Raw genomic sequence first — 25,390 nt, forward strand, 5'->3', positions numbered from 1 at the left:
ATGGCATCTAAGACGCTGATGTGTGACCCATGTTATAGATTAAACAAATCATCTAGCGCCATAAAGTTCTGTACAGATTGCAACGATGTGCTATGTACAGATTGCACTTCTGTTCACAGCGCTCTAAAGATTACTAGTTCTCATCACGTGGTTGATGCGTCTGATTTAACCGGTCGTGCTTTCAAGTTAAAAAAATACTGCAACGATCATCAAGATATGCCTTTAGAGTTTTTTTGTTCAGATCATGATTGCTTACTCTGCCGATCATGTATGGCTAATACCCATCGTACTTGTGGTAAAATTCTACCATTAGATGTCGCGGCTAAAGGGATAAAGTCTTCAGTCATGTTTGATGATATTTGTAAAGATATTTCTGCATTACGGAAGTCGACAAAGGAGTTAGTAGAAGATAGAGAGAAGAACAAGAAACACATAGGAAGGACCAAAGAATCGACACTACAAAAGATTAAAAAGTTAAGAAGTGATATTAATAAGCATCTCGACAAATTGGAAGAGAAAGTTGCGTCTGATGTGAGTTTTTTGGAGAGAGAACTTGACAAAAAAGCTTCGACAGATCTATCTGAAGCGGAAACAAGAGATAAAAATATAGAAGATATATGGGAACAAGTCAATTTTCTTTCAAAACATGGTTCCGAAAGTCAATTGCTTATCCTGCTGAATGAAGTAAGACCTGAAATTACCAAACAATCAACAAATCTCCAAGAGATGATTCTGTCTCTAGATATGAATGGCATTGACTTTGAACAGGTAGATTTGATATCTGCCATAACTTCCATGGGATTAGTGAAGCCGACGTCTTCTCCATGTTCTGTGTCATACCAGCCTCCTAAACATATACAAGCACAAATACAACAAACACAGGACAAAGAACCAACAAAGTTTGAGTTTGAAAAGAAAATTCCTGTACCTTTGGACAGAATCTCTTGTATAGTTGTAACTGACGACAATAGGTTAATTCTGTGTAATGACATGAGTAAAAACTTTAAAGATAATGTAATAGCATGCACAGAAACAGGTATGCAGATTCAAGCATGTACTATTTCCAATAAGGTATTTGGTATAGCTATCATACCACAGACTGACGAAGCAGTTGTTAGTTTGGTTGATGTCAAGATTATTCAATTTGTCAATTTATCAAGCATGAAGCTTGGTAGACAACTCCAGGTTACTATGAAGGACAGTGGCATGTATGGTATCGCAGTCGTTCGTGATACAATATTTGTCGGTGGGAACTCTGGAAATGTGTACTTTATTGAGAAAACAAATGGAAAATGTCTTAAAACTGTTGAAATTGGTACAGGTATTATATCTTCACTTGTGCCATTTATAAGCGCTAAGGGTGAAGTACTATACTGCTGTGAACATCGTGGTAACAATAAAGTTCATAGCTTGAAACTGGATGGAAGTTTTACTTCCAGTTGTAAACTATACAGTCCATTGGGAATGACATTAGATTCAAAAAGAAATATTTACGTCACATGTTGCAATTCCCATGAACTGCATCGTCTGTCACCTGACTTGAAACTCAATAATATCCTGTTAAAGAAATCAGATGGAATTGACTACCCATTGGGTGTTGCTTTCAACAAAACATATAGTAAACTATATCTTTTAAATGGTGGGTCTGATAAAAGTGTTTTGATTTTCAATTGCAAATAAAACAAGTGAACATAAAAAAAAAAAGATTTTAAAAAATAAATCATTTTTAGCATACTATTATATTAGTTTGTTTAAAGTCATAAGAAACGAGAAACCGGTGAAAAATAATGTTCTTTCAATTCTTGAACCAATACATACAAACATCCTAAACTTAGTCTTATGTGCACGAATTTATCATTTTTTTCGTGTAAATTTCGCATAATCGTCATTTTTTTCAATCGGTCAGTGTTGTTGTGAAAATATGGCAGGTAATTAAAGTTCGTGTTTCGAAGTTTCGAAGTTTACTGTTTGTCAACAATCGACAAAAAGTCAACAATAAAGCATGGAAATTAAGCACGTGTTTAACATGTAAATTCAAATAATAGTTTATTTTAAGGACATCCATGCGTATTGCAATTAAAATAAAGTAAACTTCTTCTAAATATGAATAGTAATTTAAAGAATTTTCTTCAGAAAAAAGTATATGTACATACATTTTATACTGAAAACTATCCATTGAGTAATAAAAAAAACATAAGCATTATTTTTTTTTTTAATTTGAGGTTTCTTATGACTTTAAGGCAAAAAAAAATAATCGAATTCACTATATTTTGAAAGAAGATTATAAGATCATGACATCAACAAATAACTCCCTTCAGTTTTCAAGCTAGATCTTTTCCGTATCATGCAGGCGGTTAATACATATTGTAGAATTTCCTTCTTTTTATCTGTTCTAGATATTACAATAATTTTGTGATGAAGCATTTTGTAACTCATTAAAGACTTAAAAGTTCTTGTCTATGGTACTTGATTTATGTTAATTGCAACAATCCCATTATTGTTTGGATTTTAAACTATAAAAATTAGTCTTCTTTTCCTAAACGTCAGCCGTGCATATTCTTTTGGTGGTTTTTTCAAATTATAAAAAAGATGTGGTATGATTGCCAAGAGAAAACTCTCCACAAGAAACCAAATGAGACAGAAATTAACAATTGTAGGTCACCGAACGGTCTTCAACAAAATGCCGCGATTTGGCAAATGTAAAACAATTCAAACGAGAAACTGACGGCCTAATTTATGTACAAAACAAATATGTAATACATAAAAAACGACAACCACTGAATTACAGGCTCCTGACTTAGGACAGGCACATAATACAGAATGTGTGTGTGTGTGGTGGTGGTGGGGGTACTGAGAGTACTCAATTACTGACAACTAGTTCAAAGCCACTTACAACTGATACAAAAATCATGTCTCTAAGACTAAATTGTCAATTAGTACACACCTAAACTTCAATAGATTTAGTTAAAGACGTCATAAACAGTCAAAGAAAAGCATGACATTGTGCCATGACAAGGTACAGGTCCCAACAGATTGTAGATCCATGAATGTGTAAATGTAAATAACAGTAATATTTAGTTTGCTTGTAATTTATTGATAACAAAATCGATATTAATACCAAGAAATTTTCCAGGCACTGTAAACAACATTTCCGAAAATATGAGGATGTGCTATTCCGGACAACCAAACTTCAAAACCAAATATTCATATCTATGGAAGGATTTAGTAAGAGTAAAGGTTTCAAGTAATCCAGTGATACATAGATTACATTCGTTAAAATAAAAAAAACGTCACACAACACACACGTGCATAGCGAACGAGTTGTGAAAAATAAACATCATAAGATGGTGCCAAAAGGAACATTACCATCCAAAAAAGAAAAATTAACGATAGGGAACGAATGAACGTTACATCTTTTAACAGATATAGGAAGATGGGGTGTGAGTGCCAATGAGACGACTCTCCATCCAAATAACAATTTAAAAAGTAAACCATTTTAGGTCTATATCTTTTAAGTATGTATTATGGAAGTACACCACTAATTCATGGTCCCATTGCTTTCTAAATAAAGTGGCAATTATTGCATTTCAAAGCAACACTTTATGGTGTCTTGTACTGAAAAAAATCAACATACCTTTAATTGCATATATATTGTATAGCTGGTTGTTCTGTGCGAGCCAAGGCTCCGTGTAGAAGGCTGTACATTGACCTATAATGGTTATTTTTTTTAATTGTTATTAGGATGGAGAGTTGTCTCATTGACATTCATACTACATCTTCCTATATCTACAAGAAAAAACATGTTACCGGAATTTCGAATGTACCAAAGCAAGTACTTTAGATCTGACAAATAGACAAAATGTACCCTCTTTTTAAAATTTAGTGCAGTTTTTTTAATATTCAAAATTAAAAGTCCAAAAATTATTCTACAATGATCACCAGTCCTTCAGCTTTCATTTGATCTCCAACATACCTAAATATTCTACATTTTCAAAAGTATTTCAAAGTTACACTCATGTGTAGGAACTATTTTGTGTTAAAAATGTACTACTTTCTGGCTGGACCTGAATTAGTGGTGTTACACCTTACAACTATTTTCTATTGAATTGATCTGGTAACATCCTTTTGGCTTGGCTCTGTATTTAGATCTATTTATACATCCAGCCAAAGTTTTATTTAATTATTTGTATTCGTCTTTATTTATTTTTTCTGATGCTTATTTATTGTCTAGTGTGTCCACATATGCTATTTTGTTTTCCATTTTATAGTTATTTAAAAGTATAGCAGTGTAACTGTTGACTACTGGGCCTCATTTTTACCTGCTGTTTGATTTATTCACATAAATTATAGATATAGATTGATGAAGATGATGGTCCTCTTTTTATTTGTCAATAACATCTCCAGTTTATTATACATATTTATGTGTGCCATTAAGAATCATAAATTTTATAGATTTTGTAAAGGAGCCTTAACAGATCTTACGACTCTTCATTTTATAATCCTTTCAAGCAATTCCAGGCTAAGATGAAATCTTGCATCATTCTGATACTGTTCAAATAAATGATGTGGTCTGCATTGTCTACTTGCTGTATCACTTTCATTTACCACAAGGGTATATAGGAAAATGGCCATACTTTTGATTTCTACTATCTGGTTAATTGAGCAATAAAACCAATGATAAAAAGGGAAAAAGAGAAGGCTTGGCCAGATGTATAAATACAACAAGGCAAAAAGAGATAAAAGACTCATGTAGAGAGTGTGATACTCCCTGCATGTTTATCAACCCTTGTAAAAACTATTTAAGAGTCCATAGTTGGCAGAAACCATAATGCCTGTTCCTTATCAAACACAGTCGCATCTTACAGCGTAAATAACAATTCTCACTCTCCAAACTGAATCTTAATGTATGCATGAAATATTTACAACTGGATGTTCAGCATAAGCAATCATAGACTTCTCCTACATCAACACAATTAAATAGATATTCTTCAGGTGGAGATGTTACATAATTTCTTCTGAACTTGAAATTAACCATATAGCAATCACAATTAATCTCTTTTATGATTTAGACAACACAAAAATCCAGTGTATAAAAATTTTATTTCAATCACACATCATATACAATTCACTCCCTCATTCTTCTTTCATAATTCAAGCACAAATACAAATACACACACACACATACATTTTTTCTCCTCCACTCATACTAAATTCACCCTCAGCTGAGATGCTCAGCACTGCTGCCTTTAACATACTCCCCATCACAGATTTTACTTCAAGGGTCCATAACTTTCTTTCCAACTTCTTTGTAATAAATAATTACTGTCTCTTTCTGCATAAACCTGCTACCTTTTTTTTCAAATTTGCATAAATTGCAAAATTATAGTCTCATTCATTCACTATCAAAATTGCAACTGTGTTTCATCAATCAACAGTTATCATTAATTTTGTCAAATTCATCATTATCACAAATCAACAACTAACTGTTAGATAATTTGAATGTCCATAATAACATGATATAAATAAATGAGGAAATGAAAACTGATTGCACTGCTGTCATGGTTATTTAACAAGTCCTAATTTTTTAGCCTCTGTTTCATACACCAACAATCTCCACATTTTAACAATAAATACTTCAGCCTCTTCATCCAGAACCTACAAAATACATATACATCATCATTACATAAATTAAATAACAATAACAATGCCAGTCACAGTGGCACAATTAATCAATTATTCTGAAAAGTATCTACTGTCAAAGACAAAATTTAATGTATCTATGTAGCAGCTAGGAAATATTACTGATCAGTAATCAATCAAATGTAAAAGTTGTAGTAAAATGACGACAAAAATTTTATTGTTAAAAGGCTTTGTAATGATGCAAGTATGGAAGAGCCCCGATGATAGACCTATATGCCCAAACCATATCAGTAAGAGTTTGGACATCAAAATTAAGAAATTTTGCAGTTTTAAAATAATTCAAGGAAAATAAATTATATTGACTATAAGATTTGGTATTATTTCCTGGCTATCTTTCTTTTGAACTTTATTTCAAATATATTTTGTCTTTATTATTATTCTGATAGATTACTGTATTATAGATTACTTTTGTTTTGCTACGTTATACTTTTGGTAATATTACAACCTGTTTGAGTTGGTTAAAATGTAAACAATAACAGTTTTACTGTTATGCATTCCTATGTTTATTATTTTGAACATAAATAAGAACGTTAGGTTTTCTCAATTGAATTGTTTAACACTTGTCATTTCCTGGCCTTTTAAAGCTAACTATGTGACTATGAGGTAAGGACTTTGCTCATTGTTGAAAGCCATACAGTGTCATTTGGTCTCTTTAAGCATGTAAAGAGTTGTCTCGTTAGCAATCATATTGCATCTTCTTTTTGTATATACATATATACACGTTAGGAAAGCTCTCTTTAATAATCTTTCTCATTTTACCAATTGTTTTCCAACTTACCATAGCTACATCATTGAGTATACTTTGTGGAGTACTTCTAGCCATTACTTTTTGACAAATAAAGTCTGTTAGTGTAGGTTCTTCTTCACCAATATATTCTATAATCTTTTTATTTACCCACGGTTTTATTCTTTTATCCATTAAGCTCTAGAAAATAAACAACAGCATATTAGGAAAATAGGTACTCCATGGATGAGTCATACTATCTACTAGCAGACAGATTGATGATATTTCACGGCCCAGGGTAAATAAGCTATCTTATGAAAAACATATATCTTATCCAATGAAAATGCAGTTGAAGTAAGCATGTCTTAACTCTGTGACATCTACGTCAAATAAGTCTAAGAAAATAGCATTCAATGACATTTTAATATTTTACTTTTGGTCAATACCAATGCAGCTTTTTATCTAAATACTAATGTTCTTTGTATTTGTCATATTTTTTATATTGAGTGTGTGTTTATATTAATCTTGTCCATGCTCAATGTTCTGATTTTTCATTTATCAGAATGTATCTTAGCACAGAGAAGTTGTTGCTAACTGCTTGTCTATGTAACTTCAAAGTACTGCAGTCAATAAGGGCTGCTCCAGAAAATACTTTGTCCCCCTGGGAAGGCAATTCAAAAAAAAAAAGTGGGTTGTTGTTTTACAAATACCAAAATTCAAAGGAGTGTTGTTCTTATTTATTTTCATTTCAATTGGTGGTGTGGCAGGGGGAAGGGGGTACATTTGTACATAGTAATTTCTGGAACATCCTACAAACAAGCTCCAACAATATATTTGATTTTAATATCAACACCTAACCCTCCTTCTCATGTCATTATAACCATACCTGATCAACAATGGTCCAGTCCAGAGGATAAGAAAACAGTTCCTCTTTTGCTGTTGGAATATTTTCAATTAAATGTTTTATTTTAGCACGTTTTTCTTCTGCAGATGCTGCTGCCTTTTTATCATTTTTATCATCGTCATAATCTAATGGAACAAGTTTACGTTTTTTAGCACCATCAGCCGAGTCCTCATCGTCCTGATTAAACACATCACCAACTGTTAATTTTTTACGTTTATTTGAAGATCCTTCTGTTGGACTTGTAGCTCCTGTGAATAAAAATATAAGTACATAACAGCGAAATCTCTTGAAAGTTGGAGTTGTTCACCTAGCTATATGCACATCTTCACAAATGGTCACTTTCAATATAATTCTTTACTAAAATCTCTCTTTTATTTAAGAATTGAATGCTTCTTTTTGTAAATTTATTGGGTGGTAAAAGCGTTGACCGAAGTACATTTTGTATGAAGCGCGGAAGCGCTTCATTCTAAAAATGTACGCACGGTCAACGCTTTTACAACCCTATAAAGTTTCAAAAAGAAGTATTCAATACTTATAATTACATTTTTTTAGCTAAAATCATGAAAACACGATTTTTATCCAGTTTTATTTAATTCACCTGTGCACTTTTTTGTGGGACCTCGTGTCATCATGCATGATAAATGTTATTGTCTGATACAATTGTTTACGGAATAACATGTTAGCCAATCAGAATAACGTATTATAATGAAACTTACATCTAATGTAATTATTTTATCTTGATTTGCTGATATTTTTTTCAGTTTAAACAGTTTCTCTCTATCTACTATCATCATTCAGGAGCAACAACTCTTCATAGAATTTACTGATAAGCTGGAGTTTTACTTCCAGGAATAACAGCAACAACAATGTTAAAGTTGATGAATGTAATGTGACATAGAAACAAAACATTATAAGAACATTATACCATAATCAAAAATATTGTGGTAAAAACATAAGTTAAAAGATCTAAAGCTCTATAGAATGTGTCTTTGTCATTACCTGTCTAGTTTTAAAGCCTAACATTTTGTATCTTTGGAGTACCTACACAGTTTCAGACCACTGAAACAGTATTTATGTTCTTTTAAATCTGTACCAATTTTAAAGAACATAAGCCTCATTAGTATTTTCCCTAAATTCAGTCTGCGCCAAAACTTTTTCATCCACTAGTCCTGACACTAAATATCAAAATTTGTCTTAATATGACTATATAAAATTTTGAAAATTTTCACTAGTCCAAATCAATATTTTCTATGTCTGGGGCATCGGACTAGTGGCTAATGGTGCAGACTGTAAATTTTTATTATGTGATTTTAATATAGCAGATTTTTTCCAATAAGATTTTGAACAAATTCAATAAAAAAATTCTGTTATGAAACATATTCTGATAGCATCATGGTAAAGAAACAGTATAATGGTATCATGATGCTACAAAGTCTCATGAAGAGCATTGCTAACTTCTGAGTACTTATATTGTTATTGAGCAAAAAAACTACCATGGTATATTATAAGTACTTACCTAGTTTGAGAGCACTAAAGCTTAGCTTGGTATCTTGTGAGGTTTCATCAGGAGGTAGATTACTATCATCATCTGTCAAAGGACTAACATTAATATTACTTGAAATAGGACGTAATGTGGGTTTCATGTTTGGTAATGGTTTAACCTCCTCCTCCTCTTCCGCTGATTCTTCCTTAACTTCCTCCTTCTTGGGAGGAGGTGTTGGAGATCGTGATTCTGGCTCAGTAAACTGTAATCGAGGCTTCAAGTGTTCCTCTCGTTCTTTTTCAATCTATAAAAGTAAACATTACAAATTAAAGACACTTCAAAATCCAGCAAAAGATTTATGTCTTACTCCAATAAGGCAAAAAAGATAAGTTACTAACTTTTTCTAAAAAATAAAATTTTGCAGTACTGTCAAAATATTGAATGCATGCATTTCAACAGATGATACCCCGTTAAAAGAAATCTGGTACCCTAAAAATATCATAATTTCTCAAATGTTTAAAATCAGACTACCTTAGCTAACTCTGCATCAGGATCAGGATGTCCTTCTTCCATCAGTCTTCTTTTAATTTCTTCCAATTCTTCTTTTTCTCTCTGTCTATCTCTGGCATCAGCTTCTCTCTCCTTTTCTCTTTCTTTCATTCTCCTCATTAGTGCACTACCCCTGTAAATAATAAAGATAAACTCGGACTTAAATACAAGAACAGCATTGCTCAAGGTAAACTGTAGCTTATTAATAAAAGTAGTAGTACACATTTTATCAGTTTTCTATTCATTGATTGGAAAACATAAAAAACACCCTCTTTAACTCTAATGATCAAATTTCATGTGAAAAAATATTCAGCATGCTTACTTCAGACAGTTCTACCTCTCATTTTCATCAACATTGAACATTAGAACATTTAACCAATCAATATAACAAAATAATATAATCTTACTTGTAGTATTTTGGATCATCTCTTTCATCATCGTAATCTTCTAAGAATTCCTTCAATCGTCTAGCCTCTCTAACCTATAAAGAAACATGAATCTCATGTCAAAAGAACATAAGTCAAGTTTACGAAAATGTATATTTTTTCACACTGACATAATCAATTTCCTTATTCATTGGCATCAAAAGTTTTTCCTTGCAACATATCACATTCTATAAGAACATCCAGTAATACACAGGATATCAATCCAATTCAAGAAAAAATAAAATCATGCTACAAAAAAACAAAGAATTGTTTCACAAGAATTGTTTCACATTTTTTATTACAAATTATGTTTGAGAATAAAAATTAAGCATGATGTCCCCTCGAAATTTGATAAAACCTTCACGATAAGCTATAGTACAAGTTTTATCAATTTTTTAATGCTCTTTTATAGAAATTTTAAAAATTATTGTAAACATTGAGAAAAATCTATTTTCCAACGTAAATAAACTATTTGAGCAACCTATATAATGTTATCTCATTATTTTTATGGACACCTTCATAATATATAATCCAGTTTTTACATAAAATATTGTAGCTTTACAATTCACATTTAAAAATCTAAGTGATGACACATCAAAATGCATACCTCTTCCTGTTTTCGGTCTTCCTCTCTTTCCCTTTCCTTCTCATACTCTCTAGCTTTCTTCCTTTCTCTGGCTTCCCAGTTCTTTAATCTCTGTGAATAAAGCATTGAAATCATTATTTTTTAATGTCAACATTGAATGCTTACAATAGTTAACCCTTACCATGCTAGGGGCCGTACCCAAAACTCCTTTATTTGGCTCCAATGGATCTCCATATATTTTTAGGTCAGCGTAATGCCATTTATTTCTCTATTAACCGCTGCTTCAGGTGTGTAAACATTCATTTACATCCTTTTCTAAGTTGTGCTTCCATAATGCAATAGTGAAGTTCATTAGCTTGATTATATCACTTTCAATATGTAGAACGGTTTTAAAAATTTTAAAGTGTCCTAAATCTGTAAAGATTTTTATTTTTGGGCTAGCAGTTGAGTATATATGGTGTTTACAAGCCACATAGTAAAGGTAAACAGACAGACGGACAGGATAATTCCTATAAACCATAGAAAAACAATAAACCAGATGCTCCGCAGGGCGTAGCTTTATACGACCGCAGAGGTTGAACCCTGAACGGTTGGGGCAAGTATGGACACAACATTCGAGCTGGATTCAGCTCTAAATTTGGATTGTGATTAAATAGTTGACACAGCATAGGTTTCTGACACAGAATGAATGTGTTCTAATGAACTTAAAATTTTTTTTTTCTCTTAGAGCAATTCACTATGCTGTTGAATATTAATCCTCTCAAAAAAATGTTTGAAGAAATTTTCATTTTTTTTATGAAATTTCATTTCAAATGAGAAAATTGAACCCATTTTTTTTTAATCACATCCCCCTTTCCCTTATTCCAAATTAATCTCAATTAAATTTCTAATGGAGTTTGCAACAATAACTACTCATTTAAATACATCATAAAATATTAAGATGTAAAAAAACTGCTTGTTATCACTGAATGGTAAAGATTATTTTAATTTATCAGTTGGTAGTAAAAAGTGAATATACATTGTATATAACAAAGATTTGAGTTGATTCTGGACAAAGAAAGATAACTCCAATTAAAAAAATATGTTGCTATTTCACAATATTGTGCAATTACATATTTCTTGCTTACTATTCTGGACAAAGAAAGATAACTCTTATTAAAAAAAAAATATTGCTATTTCACAATATTGTGCAATTAGATATTTCTTGCCATTGTGCAATACTGTGCAATTGAAAAGACTTGCTATTGCACAATACTTAATATAATATTTTAGATCCTGATTTGGACCAACTTGAAAACTGGGCCCATAATCAAAAATCTAAGTACATGTTTGGATTCAGCATATCAAAGAACCCCAAGATTTCAATTTTTGTTAAAATCAAACTAAGTTTAATTTTGGACCCCGATTTGGACCAACTTGAAAACTGGGCCAATAATCAAGAATCTAAATGCATTTTTAGATTCAGCATATCAAAGAACCCAACCGATTATTTTTTTGTCAAAATCAAACTAAGTTTAATTTTGGACCCTTTGGACCTTAATGTAGACCAATTTGAAAATGGACCAAAAATTCAGAATCTACATACAAAGTTAGATTCCGCATATCAAAGAACCCCAATTATTCAATTCTTGATGAAATCAAACAAAGTTTAATTTTGGACCCTTTGGGCCCCTTTTTCCTAAACTGTTAGGACCAAAACTCCCAAAATCAATACCAACCTTCCTTTTAAGGTCATTAACCTTGTGTTTAAATTTCATAGATTTCTATTTACTTGTACTAAAGTTATGGTGCGAAAACCAAGAAAAATGCTTATTTGGGTCCCTTTTTGGCCCCTAATTCCTAAACTGTAGGGACCTAAACTCCCAAAATCAATACCAACCTTCCTTTTGTGGTCATAAACATTGTGTATAAATTTCATTGATTTCTATTAACTTAAACTAAAGTTATTGTACGAAAAGCAAGAATAATGCTTATTTGGGCCCTTTTTTGGCCCCTAATTCCTAAACTGTTGAAACCAAAACTCCCAAAATCAATCCCAACCTTTCTTTAGTGGTCATAAACCTTTTGTCAAAATTTCATAGATTTCTATTAACTTAAACTAAAGTTATAGCGCGAAAACCAAGAAAATGCTTATTTGGGCCCTTTTTGGCCCCTTATTCCTAAAATGTTTGGACCAAAACTCCCAAAATCAATACCAACCTTCCTTTTGTGGTCATAAACCTTGTGTTAAAATTTCATAGATTTCTATTCACTTTTACTAAAGATAGAGTGCGAAAACTAAAAGTATTCGGACGACGACGACGACGACGACGACGACGACGACGCCAACATGATAGCAATATACGACGAAAATTTTTTCAAAATTTGCGGTCGTATAAAAAATTGTTTGTAAACTATAAACAGATAATGATTCCAGTTGGTGACCTGACAATGTACTTGTTAATATATATATTGAGTGTATACCTCTTGGTAAGCAGCTTCTTTCTCTCTCAATTTCTTTTCTAACTTCCTTCTCTCATGAGCCTCTTCTTCTTCCTCCATATCACGATCTCTCTCCTTCCTTCGTTCTCTGCAAAAAAAAAAAGTGGTATAATTGTTAGGTTAGGAAAATGTATCATGTAGTCATTAGAAATTCAATTGAGCAGATTATGATCAGCTTTTTTTCAAATATGTATCCAAATGGTATACTAGTATCCATAAAATGGATTTTGTGTCTTTTAATCATTGGTTAAAGGTTGTAGTATATGAATAAGGACAAGATTATCAGTGTTTGGACAATGATAATGACTTTGGTTAAATATTTGAATACCAATAGAAACTTGTGATTTAGTCATAACTGAGTCGATTTGATTAACAATGCTTTTATACTTAGATTATCATTTTGACATAAAGTGTTCTTTTAAAAAAAAAAATTTGATCAACACTTGTGACAATTTATAGTTAACTCTGCGATTTTTGCACTTTTGTTTGAACTAATCAATTAATCTTAAGAAACAGCAAGCCAGTGCTAAATTTTTCCACATTGTGTTGCTGAGAGCAGTTCATTTAAATTCATCAATGATCCATGAAAGGGATTAATGTCAAAAAACGTACCTGTCCCATGATCTTGACCTAGATCTAACCCGTCTTGTCAATCTATTCTGTGACCTAGACCTTGAACGACTTCTGGTTCGTCTATCATTCCTGGTGTATCTTTCTTTTTCATATCGTTCACGCTCCCTTTCTCTTTCCCTTTCCACTTCTCTTTCACGTTCCCTTTCCTTAGCCCTTTCCCTATCACGGATTCTCTTTTCCTCTTGGATTCTTCTTTCTCGTTCTCTTTCTCTTTCCCTCTCCCTTTCTTTTTCCAATTCTCTTTCAGGGTCATCTTCGCCCTAGAAAAAAACCAGACAATATTCTGTGAGCATACTGACTTCATATTATATAACTACTATTGATAAGCTTTTAATCAATAGAATTTACCCTTCAGACAAATATACTTCAATGATGACAATCTTAAAATAAACATAAGCAATCAAAAATGGAAAGAAGCTGTTGGAGGTCTATAAAAAGAAGAATTACAGAAAAAAAGAGGATCCAATTAGAGTTTTACCATCATTTATAACTATGAACAAATTATGGGTCAGTAATAAATTTTCAAGGAATAGAAGGGAGGTCTAAATTGTCATGCATATAAATTCATTGATAAAACCCATTCCTATTTCCATCGAAAAGATTTGAATGGGAACTTTATAATTCTGGTATACCTATTTGAATAATGCAATATAAGTACATTTATTTTCTCTCCCCCCCCCCCCTCCTTCAGGTATTTGCAATTTGAAAGACTCATTAAGTCATTAATAGAATCTTTTTGTAGTAGGTGGATTGGTAAACGTGAAATAAACACCCAGAAAAAAATCATTCCATAAGTACTTTTTCATATAAAAACTTAAGGTCAGACATAGTAAAGTGTTGTAAGTGTAACTGAACAAAGAAAGTTCAAGATCCACACACCATTGATATATTGGTGAGCATCTAAAAGTACCATGACACAATTCAAAGATAATACAAAGCAATTAGTAATGCCTTATGTAAAATACTGTTTGTTTACCTTAAACTGTTATCCTTTTTAAACATCTATTTTCAACTTATTTTTTGCATTTCATAGGCTTAATCAATATATCCCTGTAAGAATTTAGATGTATCCTTTTTACCACTTAGAACCTAAATTAAGTATTATGTAGAACCTGTAATGCAAGTGGTATAATTTCTAGTTTATAAGTGTATATTTCAACCATGTGAACGATTTGCATCTGAATCGACAGACAACCATGTTATTGGCTTTCCAAAATTTTAATTATTTTTCTACAATAATAAAATCACTACCCAAGTCCTTTAGATGTAGAATTTGATCACAACTGATTGAATAGAACAAAGGTGTGACCATATAGGGCAAACAAAGAGTATTTTGATAAGGACACATGTTATACAAGAGTCATCTACTACACAATAAAGCATGGAGGACAATACAGGTCTATTATATTAATTCTGACTTATCACAACTGGTCTTTGTTCTCTTGATATCTTCTTCTTAGTCCATGGAACAAATATGGTGGGTAACCCAGAAATTTTAACGCTGTTAAACAGAAAGATTAGCTATACACTCCAGCTCTGTCCTGTTTGTGACAGATCCACAATAATATCACAACACTGTCAAACTCTCTCAAGCATTTAATCAATAGTACATTTTGAACTCTGATTTCCCATTGAAAATTTTCGGACCTGATTGTAGTAACCATTTTTTATACTTTTCACCCAATCAGAAGGCAATACATTACAAATAAATGGATGTTCATGGTTTGTATTTACAACACTGTAAATAAGATTGATGTTAAGTATCTGAACTTTTCTTAGTAAGATAACCAAAGAAACTGGAATGTGTTTTGTGTAAATCATATTGACAAATTTCAAAGAACAACAATTTCTAAGGGTATCGGATAGTTCATGTTTTCCCTTTTATTTCTGCAAGTCTTGTCAAAACATTTTTTGGTAGTGGTTGATTCAAAATTTTTAGGTTCATTTAAAAAAAACCAAAGTATTAAACATCACAAGGGTTCAAAAATATGCAGGTCCAAGGTCCTGGACCCACACGATAATTTGTATTGAAGGATTGCAAGTAAGAAGTATTTTAGGTACCTTATAATCAATTGTTTCAATAACCTCTATACAAATAAGGCATGATTTGTCACTAAGGACCAGGACCTTTTACCAAAAAAATAATTGAACCATGTATTTAAAAGACTAGAAATCACTACTTTGATTTCTATGTATACAAAGTATGGTACAACTGAAAGCGTATCAATTAATTAGGTTAAAACAGTGTCGAGGTCGCTTACATAAGACACTGTTCTCATTTATAGTGAACCTACCTTTCTACAAAAAAGGTATTAGGGTGTAAATAAACACAGTATATATTTGTTCATAAATCAAATAAAAGTAAAGTAAATCCACATACCTCTGTTACCATGGAAATATGAGAACTGAGCACGTAAAGTAAAGTAGAGGCACTAACCTATTTTAACTGGTGGTTGGTTACTTCTTGATGATGTCATTTGTACTCCCTTTAACACCCTCCCTCACTGATATCTGGAGAGGAGATCCTATCATCAATTTATGCTTATCAAGATTCTACTAAACCAATAAATGGAAATATTCTAGACTTTTTGCATATTGACGTTGTATTTAGGTATATTTTAGACATATATTTGTTGCAATAAACCAAAGAAAAATTTGACCATGGGATTAATTTAGGCCTGACCCTAAAAGATGAGTAGATTTATTTAACTTACCTGACATCTTGAAAATAAAAGTAAAAATCTCTTCAATCACAACTCATTTAATGGAACCAATAAGGGGAAGGAAACTGTCTAAACCCAGAATTTTGCATTTCACTGACTACTGGTCATCAATTTCCAACTTGACACTTACCTGAATGAATCAGCCATCCCTTTCATCATTGAGAGACCTGTAATAATATCTTATCAATAAGAAACACTTACCCTTGGGGTCTCTACTACAATATTTTAGTTATCTGTTGATATTTTGATCATCCACAGAATCTATAGGATGTTTTAAGTAATGAAATATAACCTATTATTTTATGATCTGGCATTCACACACAACATTAACCAAATAAAATTACAAAATCCTTAACAACTTCATTGTTTTAAAATCAACAGGCAGAAACTGCATTAAGTATACTCATATTTTTTCATTGCTTAGTTGTTCAATACAATGTTGAAATCTATATTTTTTTAACTATAGGACTAAAACAAAAAGTTTGATTTCAATCTTTTGTGATCAAAGTTTCTCTCAACATAAGATGATATAATTTTTTAAGCATGTAAAACTTAAAATATAGCTTCGAAAAAAATAACGTGAATTCACTGTAAGATATCCAGAAACTGCAGTGCCAAAGAAGATGTAAAAAAAGTGTACAATGACACATGAAATATATCTATTTTTAGGTGTGAATGACTGATGTTTTCATTTCTTTTTTGAATGTTTTCAATAATTACCCCAAAAAATGTAAACCCATTTTTTCCCTTCTTTTCTTTTAATGCTTTCACTGTAAACAAACCCATATTCTCTTCATGTTATAAAAGAAAAGAAAAACCCCAAAATAAAAATAATTATTTCAAGAATCTGGAGAATATCTGAAAAGTATAAAGACATCCCATTAGAAAGACTCCTTACCTTATGTAAATCACGGAAAAACTTGATCTCACGATTTATAATGTCTTTTTTGTCTCCTTCTAAATCCATGTCATCCAAACCCTACAATTTTATGAACGTCAATTAAGAATTTAAAAATTGATATCTGCCCTTAATATGTTTAGACAAGAAACTTTCTTCAATGTTTTTTGTTGACTTATACCATGTTATCAGGCCACAATTAAAAATATTTTGGTTTGCCCAAACCCTACCCAAGGTTGAGAAAGTGGTTAAAGTTATAAGAAACATGTGACCGTTGAAAAATGATGTCCTTCCAATTCTTGAACTACTGCATCCAAACATAATAAACTTAGTCTTCTGTGCACGAATTTATCATTTTTTTCGTGTAAATTTCGTATAATCGACCTTTTTTTTTTAATCGGTCAGTGTTGTTGTGAAAATATGGCAGGTAATTAAAGTTCGGGTTTTGAAGCCGAAGTTTAACAATGGTCACCTGTTTGTCAACAATCGACAAAAAATAAACCAAAAAGCATGGAAAGAGAGTACGTGTTTAACATGTAAATTCAGATAATAGTTTATTTTAAGGGCATCCATGCGTATTGTGATCACCGGATTTTTACGAGATGGGTCACACTGAGGTCACTTTGCATACGGAAAACATGTCGGGGGAATTGCTTGCTGGAAGGAAGCAATTAAAATAAAGTAAACTTCTTATAAATATGAATAAATCAAAGAATTTTCTTCAGAAAAAAGTATATGTACATAAGTTTTATAATGAAAACTATTCATTGAGTTATAAAAAACATATGCATTATTTTTTTTTTATTTGAGGTTTCTTATGACTTTAAATAGTCTTCATGCCTATCTGATTAAAAAAAAATATCTTCAAATCAGGACAATAAAAGAATTTGAGCAGGCAGATTTTTTCTGTGTAGGTAGGGTTTGGGCAAACAAACATATTCTTTTTTATGGCCCCAAATAGAAAGATGTCTTCTTTTAAAGGGACATGAATAGACATACAATATGAAAAAGGCCATATCATATAAATTATAAAACTGATATGCATATTTCATGCAGAGTTCTAAATGTTCACCTGAATAACAGTCCCCCAAGGACTATTACTAATGAGAATTGGGAGTCCTGACAAGAAAATTAAGTCCCAAACGTGTAAAAACTAGGACTGAATATTTATATTTTTTGGAACTCTTTTTGTAAATTCAAGTTGTACTGGAAATGTTCAACCTACAAATCCAACCTACATTGTACCTTCTTTCAAGTGGCAAGCATAGGTCAATGCCTATCTATGATTTTTTTTTGGACATGATTTAAAGACACTTGAATCTCAATTCAATATTTCATGAGGTCCTGATTTACAGTCCATGTTAAACAACCAACAATTAATAGCTAAAACAATTTATTAAATATTTTCTGCTGCATTTTCAACAATCAACAATGAATCTTAAGTCTTTTTTCTTGTATGTTGAAAAAAAACAAATTTTTGTTTGTCTAGTTAAATCCTCCTAACTGTAATAGAGGTATAATTTGTGTCTATAATTCTTTTATATCATTATATTTGTGTATACTATGTAAGATAACTCACAGTGTCTCTTATAGGCATGTCTTTTGGCTTAGGTAAAGGTTTAGGTTCTTCTTTCACTTCTTTTTCTGAAAACAAATTTAATTTCATTTACACACTTGTAAAATTGCTTCTTTCATGGACAAAACAGAAAAGAAAACAAATTAAGCATAAATTTTGTACATCTAAAAATCATCTGTATCATTATTGCTAGAACGTGATACTATCTGAAATTAATTTCTTTTAGAAAGTGTTATGAAATGTGATGCAAATATTTATGAAAAAAAAGGCATTTCATATTTTCGAGTTTACCATGATGATAAAAGAAATTTCTAGGGGAGAAAACTGAACCCTTATTTGTTAAATACTACCTGGTGTATTAGATTTAGATAAATCTGAAGAATATTCTCTCATGATGGCATCCAGACCAGCTTTAGCAACTCGATCTTCTCGCTTTGTGAATTCATCTAAATCACTGTTTTTATCCCCATCTTCTTTCTTTTCATCTTTTTCTTCTCCTTCTTCCCCGTCTGATTTATCTTCCCCATTTTCCTTTGGCTCTTTAGTTTCTTTGCTTGCTTCTTTTTTCTCTTCTTCTTTTTTCATTGCTTCCTTTTTCTTAGCTCTGAATTCATCTAATAGTGTTTTGGTCTTGGCATCAACTTTGACCTAAAAGAAGATGAACATACAATATACATTTCTAAGTATTGTTATCTTGACAATAGTGTGCACAAACTTTCTATAAATCTGACACTTGAAATGACATTAAGGCTCTAAGAAATTTGACATTGATTTGAATTTTTTTTTTAAATCAAAAGTTATTTAAACTATCTCGTAATTTTGTTTCATTTGGATCTGAAATTTTTTATCCTCTTAAAGTCATAAGAAACGAGTGACTGGTGAAAAACAATGTTCTTCCAATTCTTGAACTAATGCATACAAACCTCATAAACTTAGTCTTCTGTGCACAAATTTCTCATTTTTTTCGTGTAAATTTCGTATAATCGTCAATTTTTTTTTTCAATCGGCCAGTGTTGGTGTGAAAATATGGCAGGTAATTAAAGTTCGTGTTTTGAATCCGAAGTTTAACGATTGTCACCTGTTTGTCAACAATCGACATAAAATCAACAAAAAGCATGGAAATTGAGCACGTGTTTAACATGTAAATTCAGATAATAGTTTATTTTAAGGACATTCATGCGTATTGTGATCACCGGATTTTTACGAGGTGGGTCACACTGAGGTCACTTTGCATACGGAAAATATGTCGGGGGAATTGCTTGCTGGCAGCAAGCAATTAAAATAAAGTAAACTTCTTCTAAATATGAATGAATTAAAGAATTTTCTTCAGAAAAAAGTATATGTACATAAGTTTTATAATGAAAACTATCCATTGAGTTATAAAAAACATAAGCATTATTTTTTTTGATTTGAGGTTTCTTATGACTTTAACTTAAAATTAGCCATTCTATTCTCTCACCAACTTACCACAAGTTTCTTTGTAGCTATAGTCCATTCATTGAGTAACCTCATACATCGCAACGTAGCTTCAGGGTCTTCATATTCACAGAAACCAAAGGCTGAAATCATAAAAATTCTTTGTTCAGAAAGTATATTGTTTATTTTAGTATTTCTTGTTTGGTGACAATCTTACTAACAATTTCTTAATTATTATGATTAAGCAAAACTAAAAATGATGTGGAATATCATTTAGAAGTTTTTAAATGGTTTCAATCATTATATTCATAAGAGATTTCCAGGCTAGAAATTGTGAAGATATCTTTCACCTGTTTACAAGCAAAAATGACTGAGTTTTAAAATATGTCAATTTACTTTATCTTCAGATATTTTTGGGCATTTGCAAAAAGATTGTGGCTAACTACAAAATCTTGTTTTAGTTTTTATTTATTTTAAGTAAATAAAATAAATCATACATAAAGAATCAAAGTCCATACCTTGAAGTTTACCGCTGGCTCCTTGCACTCTTTTCCAACTCAATACATTACCACATCTCTGGAAACAAATAGAATAAAGCTTATTTAAATTTATATAAAATTCATACCTCCAAGGAAGTCTTATTTTACAGAAGTTAGTTATAAATTGATAAAAGCATTTTTACTATTGATCTATGGGACATATTTAAATTGAATGAAAATAGTCAAGTATATTGATACTTTTGATTTGGTCAATGATGCAATTATCATCAACACATTTTGTCATAAAGTTTTGAATTTTATACACATCATTTCTCATTATGTAGATTCTGGTTTATACAACACATTTTACCCATATTTTTTTTAATTTATTAAGATGCTTTACTTAGGATACTCAAGAAATAAATGTATGGGAGAGTTTGTAGGTAGCTGATTTAATGTTTAATGACTACTGACTAGGGTAATTGACCTACATGATTTACTTTTGACCACAACTAAGGAGACGTCTATTATTCTTACCTGTAACATTTGTCTAACCATAGCATCTGGTGCTCTGTCACTTATATTACCTACAAATACTGTTGTTACTGGAGGCTTTTCTTCTTTATCATCCTGAAAGAGAAAGTTGTATCAAATGTTACAATTGTACACCTTTTTCCTTTATATAGATGTGTAATTTTTGTGCAATTCAACAATAAACAAATTGGAGAACAATTTTTTTTTAAACAAAAGGCATTTATATCTAAAATGCTTAACAACCCATTTGAGATTTCCCAAAACCAGGAACAATTTTTTCATTTTTTATTTACCTTTGTGATTTCTTGGGGAACAAGTTGACTCTTCAATGGTTTTTGTGCAATAGTTGCGGCTACAGTAGTTACAATAGGTCTCATCACCTGCAATAAATAAACAAACAAACTGAACTAAAGCTACACTATGTTTACCTATTTTTAATTAAAAGTACTTTCTCTAGATCTGAAGAAGCAAAGTGATCGATCCTCAATGGGAGATGTCTCAATGGTTTTTATATTAAATATTCATAACTTTATGAAAAATACCAAATCTATTCATTAAGCTCTGATAGATTTTTCATACTCTCAGAGGTAAGCTTGTGTTTTTAAATTCAAGCTATTTCAATCAGTTTTAAAGATTAAAACCACAAAGCGAACCAGAATAGCAAATAAACCAGAACAAAAATTTAAAACAACAGCCCTGCATAAAAATCCAGCAAGAAATATCATGTACATGTATGATGATTATACATATAAGTTTGTGAGGCTTGATGTTTTTCTCAAAATGATCATGAAGATGGTGAAGCATGGTAAGCAACACATGTTGGCAGAAAATCTGACCCAGTGTAAAAGCTAACTGTCAAACAGTCCTATTTAAATGACCTTCAAATGGTGTCATTGTGTAATGAAGGTAAATAAAAGTAAATTAATAATTGAAGTTCAGTAGCATCCTGCAATCATCAAACTAACATGACAGTGTAGTTACTGTAGTATGGACAAGAAATATGAATGAAATATATCCCTACCAGGTGATTACTTACTGTCGTCGTCTGTACCATTCCCATATTCATAGGCATCATACCTTAAATTATATAATAAAACTTATTTACAAAAAAACTTTGACACATGCAGCAAAGATTTTTTTCTTTACATGATTCCAAAGAAAAATTGAGAACATTTGCAAAATTTTTTTGCTTGCGATTTCAGCAACTGGATATCACTTACAGTTTTTAACATGAAAAAAATGTAAAGTCTAAGTTGCAACAATTAGAACAAATAATATAAACACAAATGACAAAGTTAAAGGTTTGTTACAATAAACCCTACAAATCATGCATCAGAAATAAAACAGCAGTTGTACAAATTCATGTCCATGTCTGTGCAAGTTTTGTATACCTTTTATTTTAATGTTTTGCAGTTTTGCAGTTTTATTCCTTTGAATTTATAGTTACCTATTGGTGCATATGCATAGCCCATTCCTGGCATCCCCATTGGTGGTCTAGGTGGGAAGGCCATATTCTGCAAAAAAAACAACAACATTTGAAATAAATGTGTAAGGTGACCTATAGTTGTTAATGTTTGTGTCATTTTGGTCACTTGTGGACAGTTGTCTCATTGGCAAGCATGCCACATCTTTTTTATATTTAATGTATTTTGTTAGAATGGATCATCCATACAATATGATGATAAACAGACTTTATTGGTAGATGGAAAGTTCCTTATTCTGCTTAGTGCAATACAAATTTCCCATTCTTATGGATAGGGCTCCATTAAAAACAAGGCTTCAGTGGGTATTACAAGGCAATACATTAGACCCCTAGTACCAGTTTAAAATTCATTGTAATGGAACAAAATTCTTACTTGATCTATAACTTGTCACAAGGTAAACTGCATAAAATAACAAACAAACCTATGGTGAGGCTACCACTAAATTCTTCAAACAATTTACTAAATCAAGGGAAAAATCAACAATATAATTTATCTTAGCAGTCTTTTCAGATCTTTAAAAAAAATATGACTTATTTCTGATTGAACACAAATCAAGTAATTGATAAGGTTTTCATCAAAAACTTAATTCTAGTGAAAGGGCTTTAACTGAACAAGGAGAAAAGCTTAAATCGTTAAAATCAAACTTGACCTGTAACTTGTCATTATTATAACAATAAACCAAATATCAAATCAACATCTTCAAGCATGAAGAAAAAGTCTGAAAAACTGATTTGACGGACTTACAGATGGACAGAGTGCAAACCTACAGTCCACTTCGACTTTGTTCGTTGCGAACTATAAATGTGCTGTTCTTCTCTTATAGTCCAATGGCAAAGCATCAATAATAAATGTACATATAGATTTTAGTAGATTTCAGGAGAAATGTTTTGACCTGTGACTGTGGTTTACAATGGAATGTTGAAATCATGCAATTAACAAAAACCATAACTCTTTACAGAACTGAACAGAATGATTTGACACGCTGACTTCAATGCACAGGCCATTATAGCGTCACTCCTGTTCAATAAGAATATAAATAATTTTGTGGGCACGCACGCTAGGGCACCTGCAGATAGGTACTTTGACCGAGATTCTCCAGTTTGTCATCCTTTTGGAACTTATTTTCTTTTTCTCTGCTGTTTATATTAACTAAAATTGTAAATAATATCGACAATCAACCTAAAAATAAATGATTACTTTGTGTTTATGTTCCTATTTGCCTTCCTGTTCTGTTTGCCGAATATTCAATATGGCCGCTGTGTTATCACGAGGAGAGGTCAAGGTAAGTAAGGGAGATAAATATTTTTTGCTAAAATAAACAAGAGGTCCTGGAAGTTTATGAAATATAATAGGTCACACAAATTATGTAGGCAATATAGGAAAATGTGAATTTTAGTTCTCTCTCTATCTTAAATAATAATCATATAATAGTTTATGTGATAACAAAGTCATTGTAGATACCAAGATTTTTTTATTTGACATATTTTGTTTTATGTCAGATGTACATTTTCTTTTTTCTTCTACAAAGACTCATCAGTGTGACCAGGGGTTTTCTATACTATACAGTCCCTGTTGTGACTTAAATAAAAAAAATTAAAAGGGAAAAATAAAGAATGAAGTGGACGAGCATATTAAAAAGTAGATAATGTATAATTTTTAAAAGTTTGAGCGCATTAATTAAAAAGAAATTAATGTGTCATTTATAAAAGTTCATGGGCACATCTTTATTAAAAAAATCCATTATAATCTTTATTCCTTATTTGTAACCAGTTTTCCTTGGAAAACAATTGTTTTTTTCTCCTTTTATAAGCTTGTATAAATTATTAATTGTACCTAGACACAGTTCTAAAATAATTAAAATGAAAAATCAGTGAACTAAACTTTCTAATTTAATACTTAAAATTACCAACCATGAATTATTTGCCAAGTATTTTATTTTTACCTACTATATACGCCTGCTGTTATTTTCAAACAGAATGCTTATAAATTCAGTATAAATGATTAAACATTTGCCCTACAATTGTTATCATTTCACTTTAAGTTTAATACAAATGTATCTCAAATAAAAAAATAACTAGAAGGGCCTGTCTCACCTACCTGGATCTAATACACCTTCAACAATGGGCATTCTCCATCATTGTTGACTGGAACCATGCTTCATGACTTAAAAGTCTCTTTCTAATTTATCTTGTATTGGTGATACAAATGTATATCTTTTTGTTTAGTATCTCTCTTTCAACTATAGTTTAGCTCACAACAGAAAATGGATAAAATCGTATTTCAAGGGCAATAACTTCTAAAGTAAGAGGTCTTATTGTTTTGGCTTGGTTGACCTATTTGTTGATTATGTCTCGCTGATCATTTTTATTGTTTCCAATTTCTCTCTATTTTCTATTTAAATATGGACCACATTTGTCTCAGTGTTTTTTGTATTCTGTACTGTTCTTTATGTTTCTCAAGCAGTTCCTAAGTTTACTGACACCATTTTATAAATTTTGTACTGACATCCTTGTCTCTTAAGCAGTCATGAGATTAATTGTGGTACTAATTCTTAAGTTTATACCCCTCTTTATTCATACCACTGTTTTTTCTAAGGCATAGTGGAGCTTAAAAAAACTTTCAAGCAATCTCATTTTATCAAAATCAAATAACATAGGCAATCTATACTATCTGTCTTCATTTTCTTCAAGTTTGAATTTGTAATGAAAGTTTTCCTTTTTTTTTTACCATGAACAGTTTTTGTTTTTCTCTCCAAATTTGATCTCTTCTTATCTCGATAGATTTTTTTTTTGGGG

At 31.3% G+C, this 25,390-nt stretch overlaps 2 protein-coding genes across 3 annotated transcripts; one reads left to right on the forward strand and one right to left on the reverse strand.

Moving 5' to 3' along the window:
- LOC134710692 (uncharacterized) lies at nucleotides 1-1,680 on the forward strand. The gene has a single exon (XM_063571078.1). The coding sequence runs from the start codon at nucleotides 1-3 to the stop codon at nucleotides 1,678-1,680; it is 1,680 nt and encodes a 559-aa protein (XP_063427148.1).
- A 3,401-nt stretch (nucleotides 1,681-5,081) lies between these two features.
- On the reverse strand, nucleotides 5,082-23,894 carry LOC134711292 (RNA-binding protein 25-like). Of its 2 annotated transcripts, none has more exons than XM_063571820.1 (19): nucleotides 23,793-23,894; nucleotides 22,559-22,625; nucleotides 22,148-22,188; nucleotides 21,405-21,491; nucleotides 21,115-21,207; nucleotides 20,617-20,674; nucleotides 20,150-20,241; nucleotides 19,033-19,330; nucleotides 18,686-18,750; nucleotides 17,107-17,187; nucleotides 13,465-13,745; nucleotides 12,835-12,940; nucleotides 10,393-10,482; nucleotides 9,768-9,841; nucleotides 9,343-9,493; nucleotides 8,845-9,115; nucleotides 7,311-7,576; nucleotides 6,479-6,625; nucleotides 5,082-5,655 (listed from the first exon to the last, which is right to left on the reverse strand). In XM_063571820.1, exons 2-19 carry the CDS (start codon nucleotides 22,620-22,622, stop codon nucleotides 5,563-5,565), a joined length of 2,358 nt encoding a protein of 785 aa, XP_063427890.1. In that variant the 5' UTR covers nucleotides 22,623-22,625; nucleotides 23,793-23,894; the 3' UTR covers nucleotides 5,082-5,562. The 2 variants fall into 2 exon arrangements, with proteins under 2 accessions (XP_063427890.1, XP_063427889.1); XM_063571819.1 differs by having other exon boundaries at nucleotides 22,133-22,188.
- Between the last annotated feature and the right edge of the window lie 1,496 nt (nucleotides 23,895-25,390).

This window comes from Mytilus trossulus, chromosome 3, assembly GCF_036588685.1.
Source record: "Mytilus trossulus isolate FHL-02 chromosome 3, PNRI_Mtr1.1.1.hap1, whole genome shotgun sequence".
In the NCBI taxonomy this organism is placed as follows: domain Eukaryota; kingdom Metazoa; phylum Mollusca; class Bivalvia; order Mytilida; family Mytilidae; genus Mytilus; species Mytilus trossulus.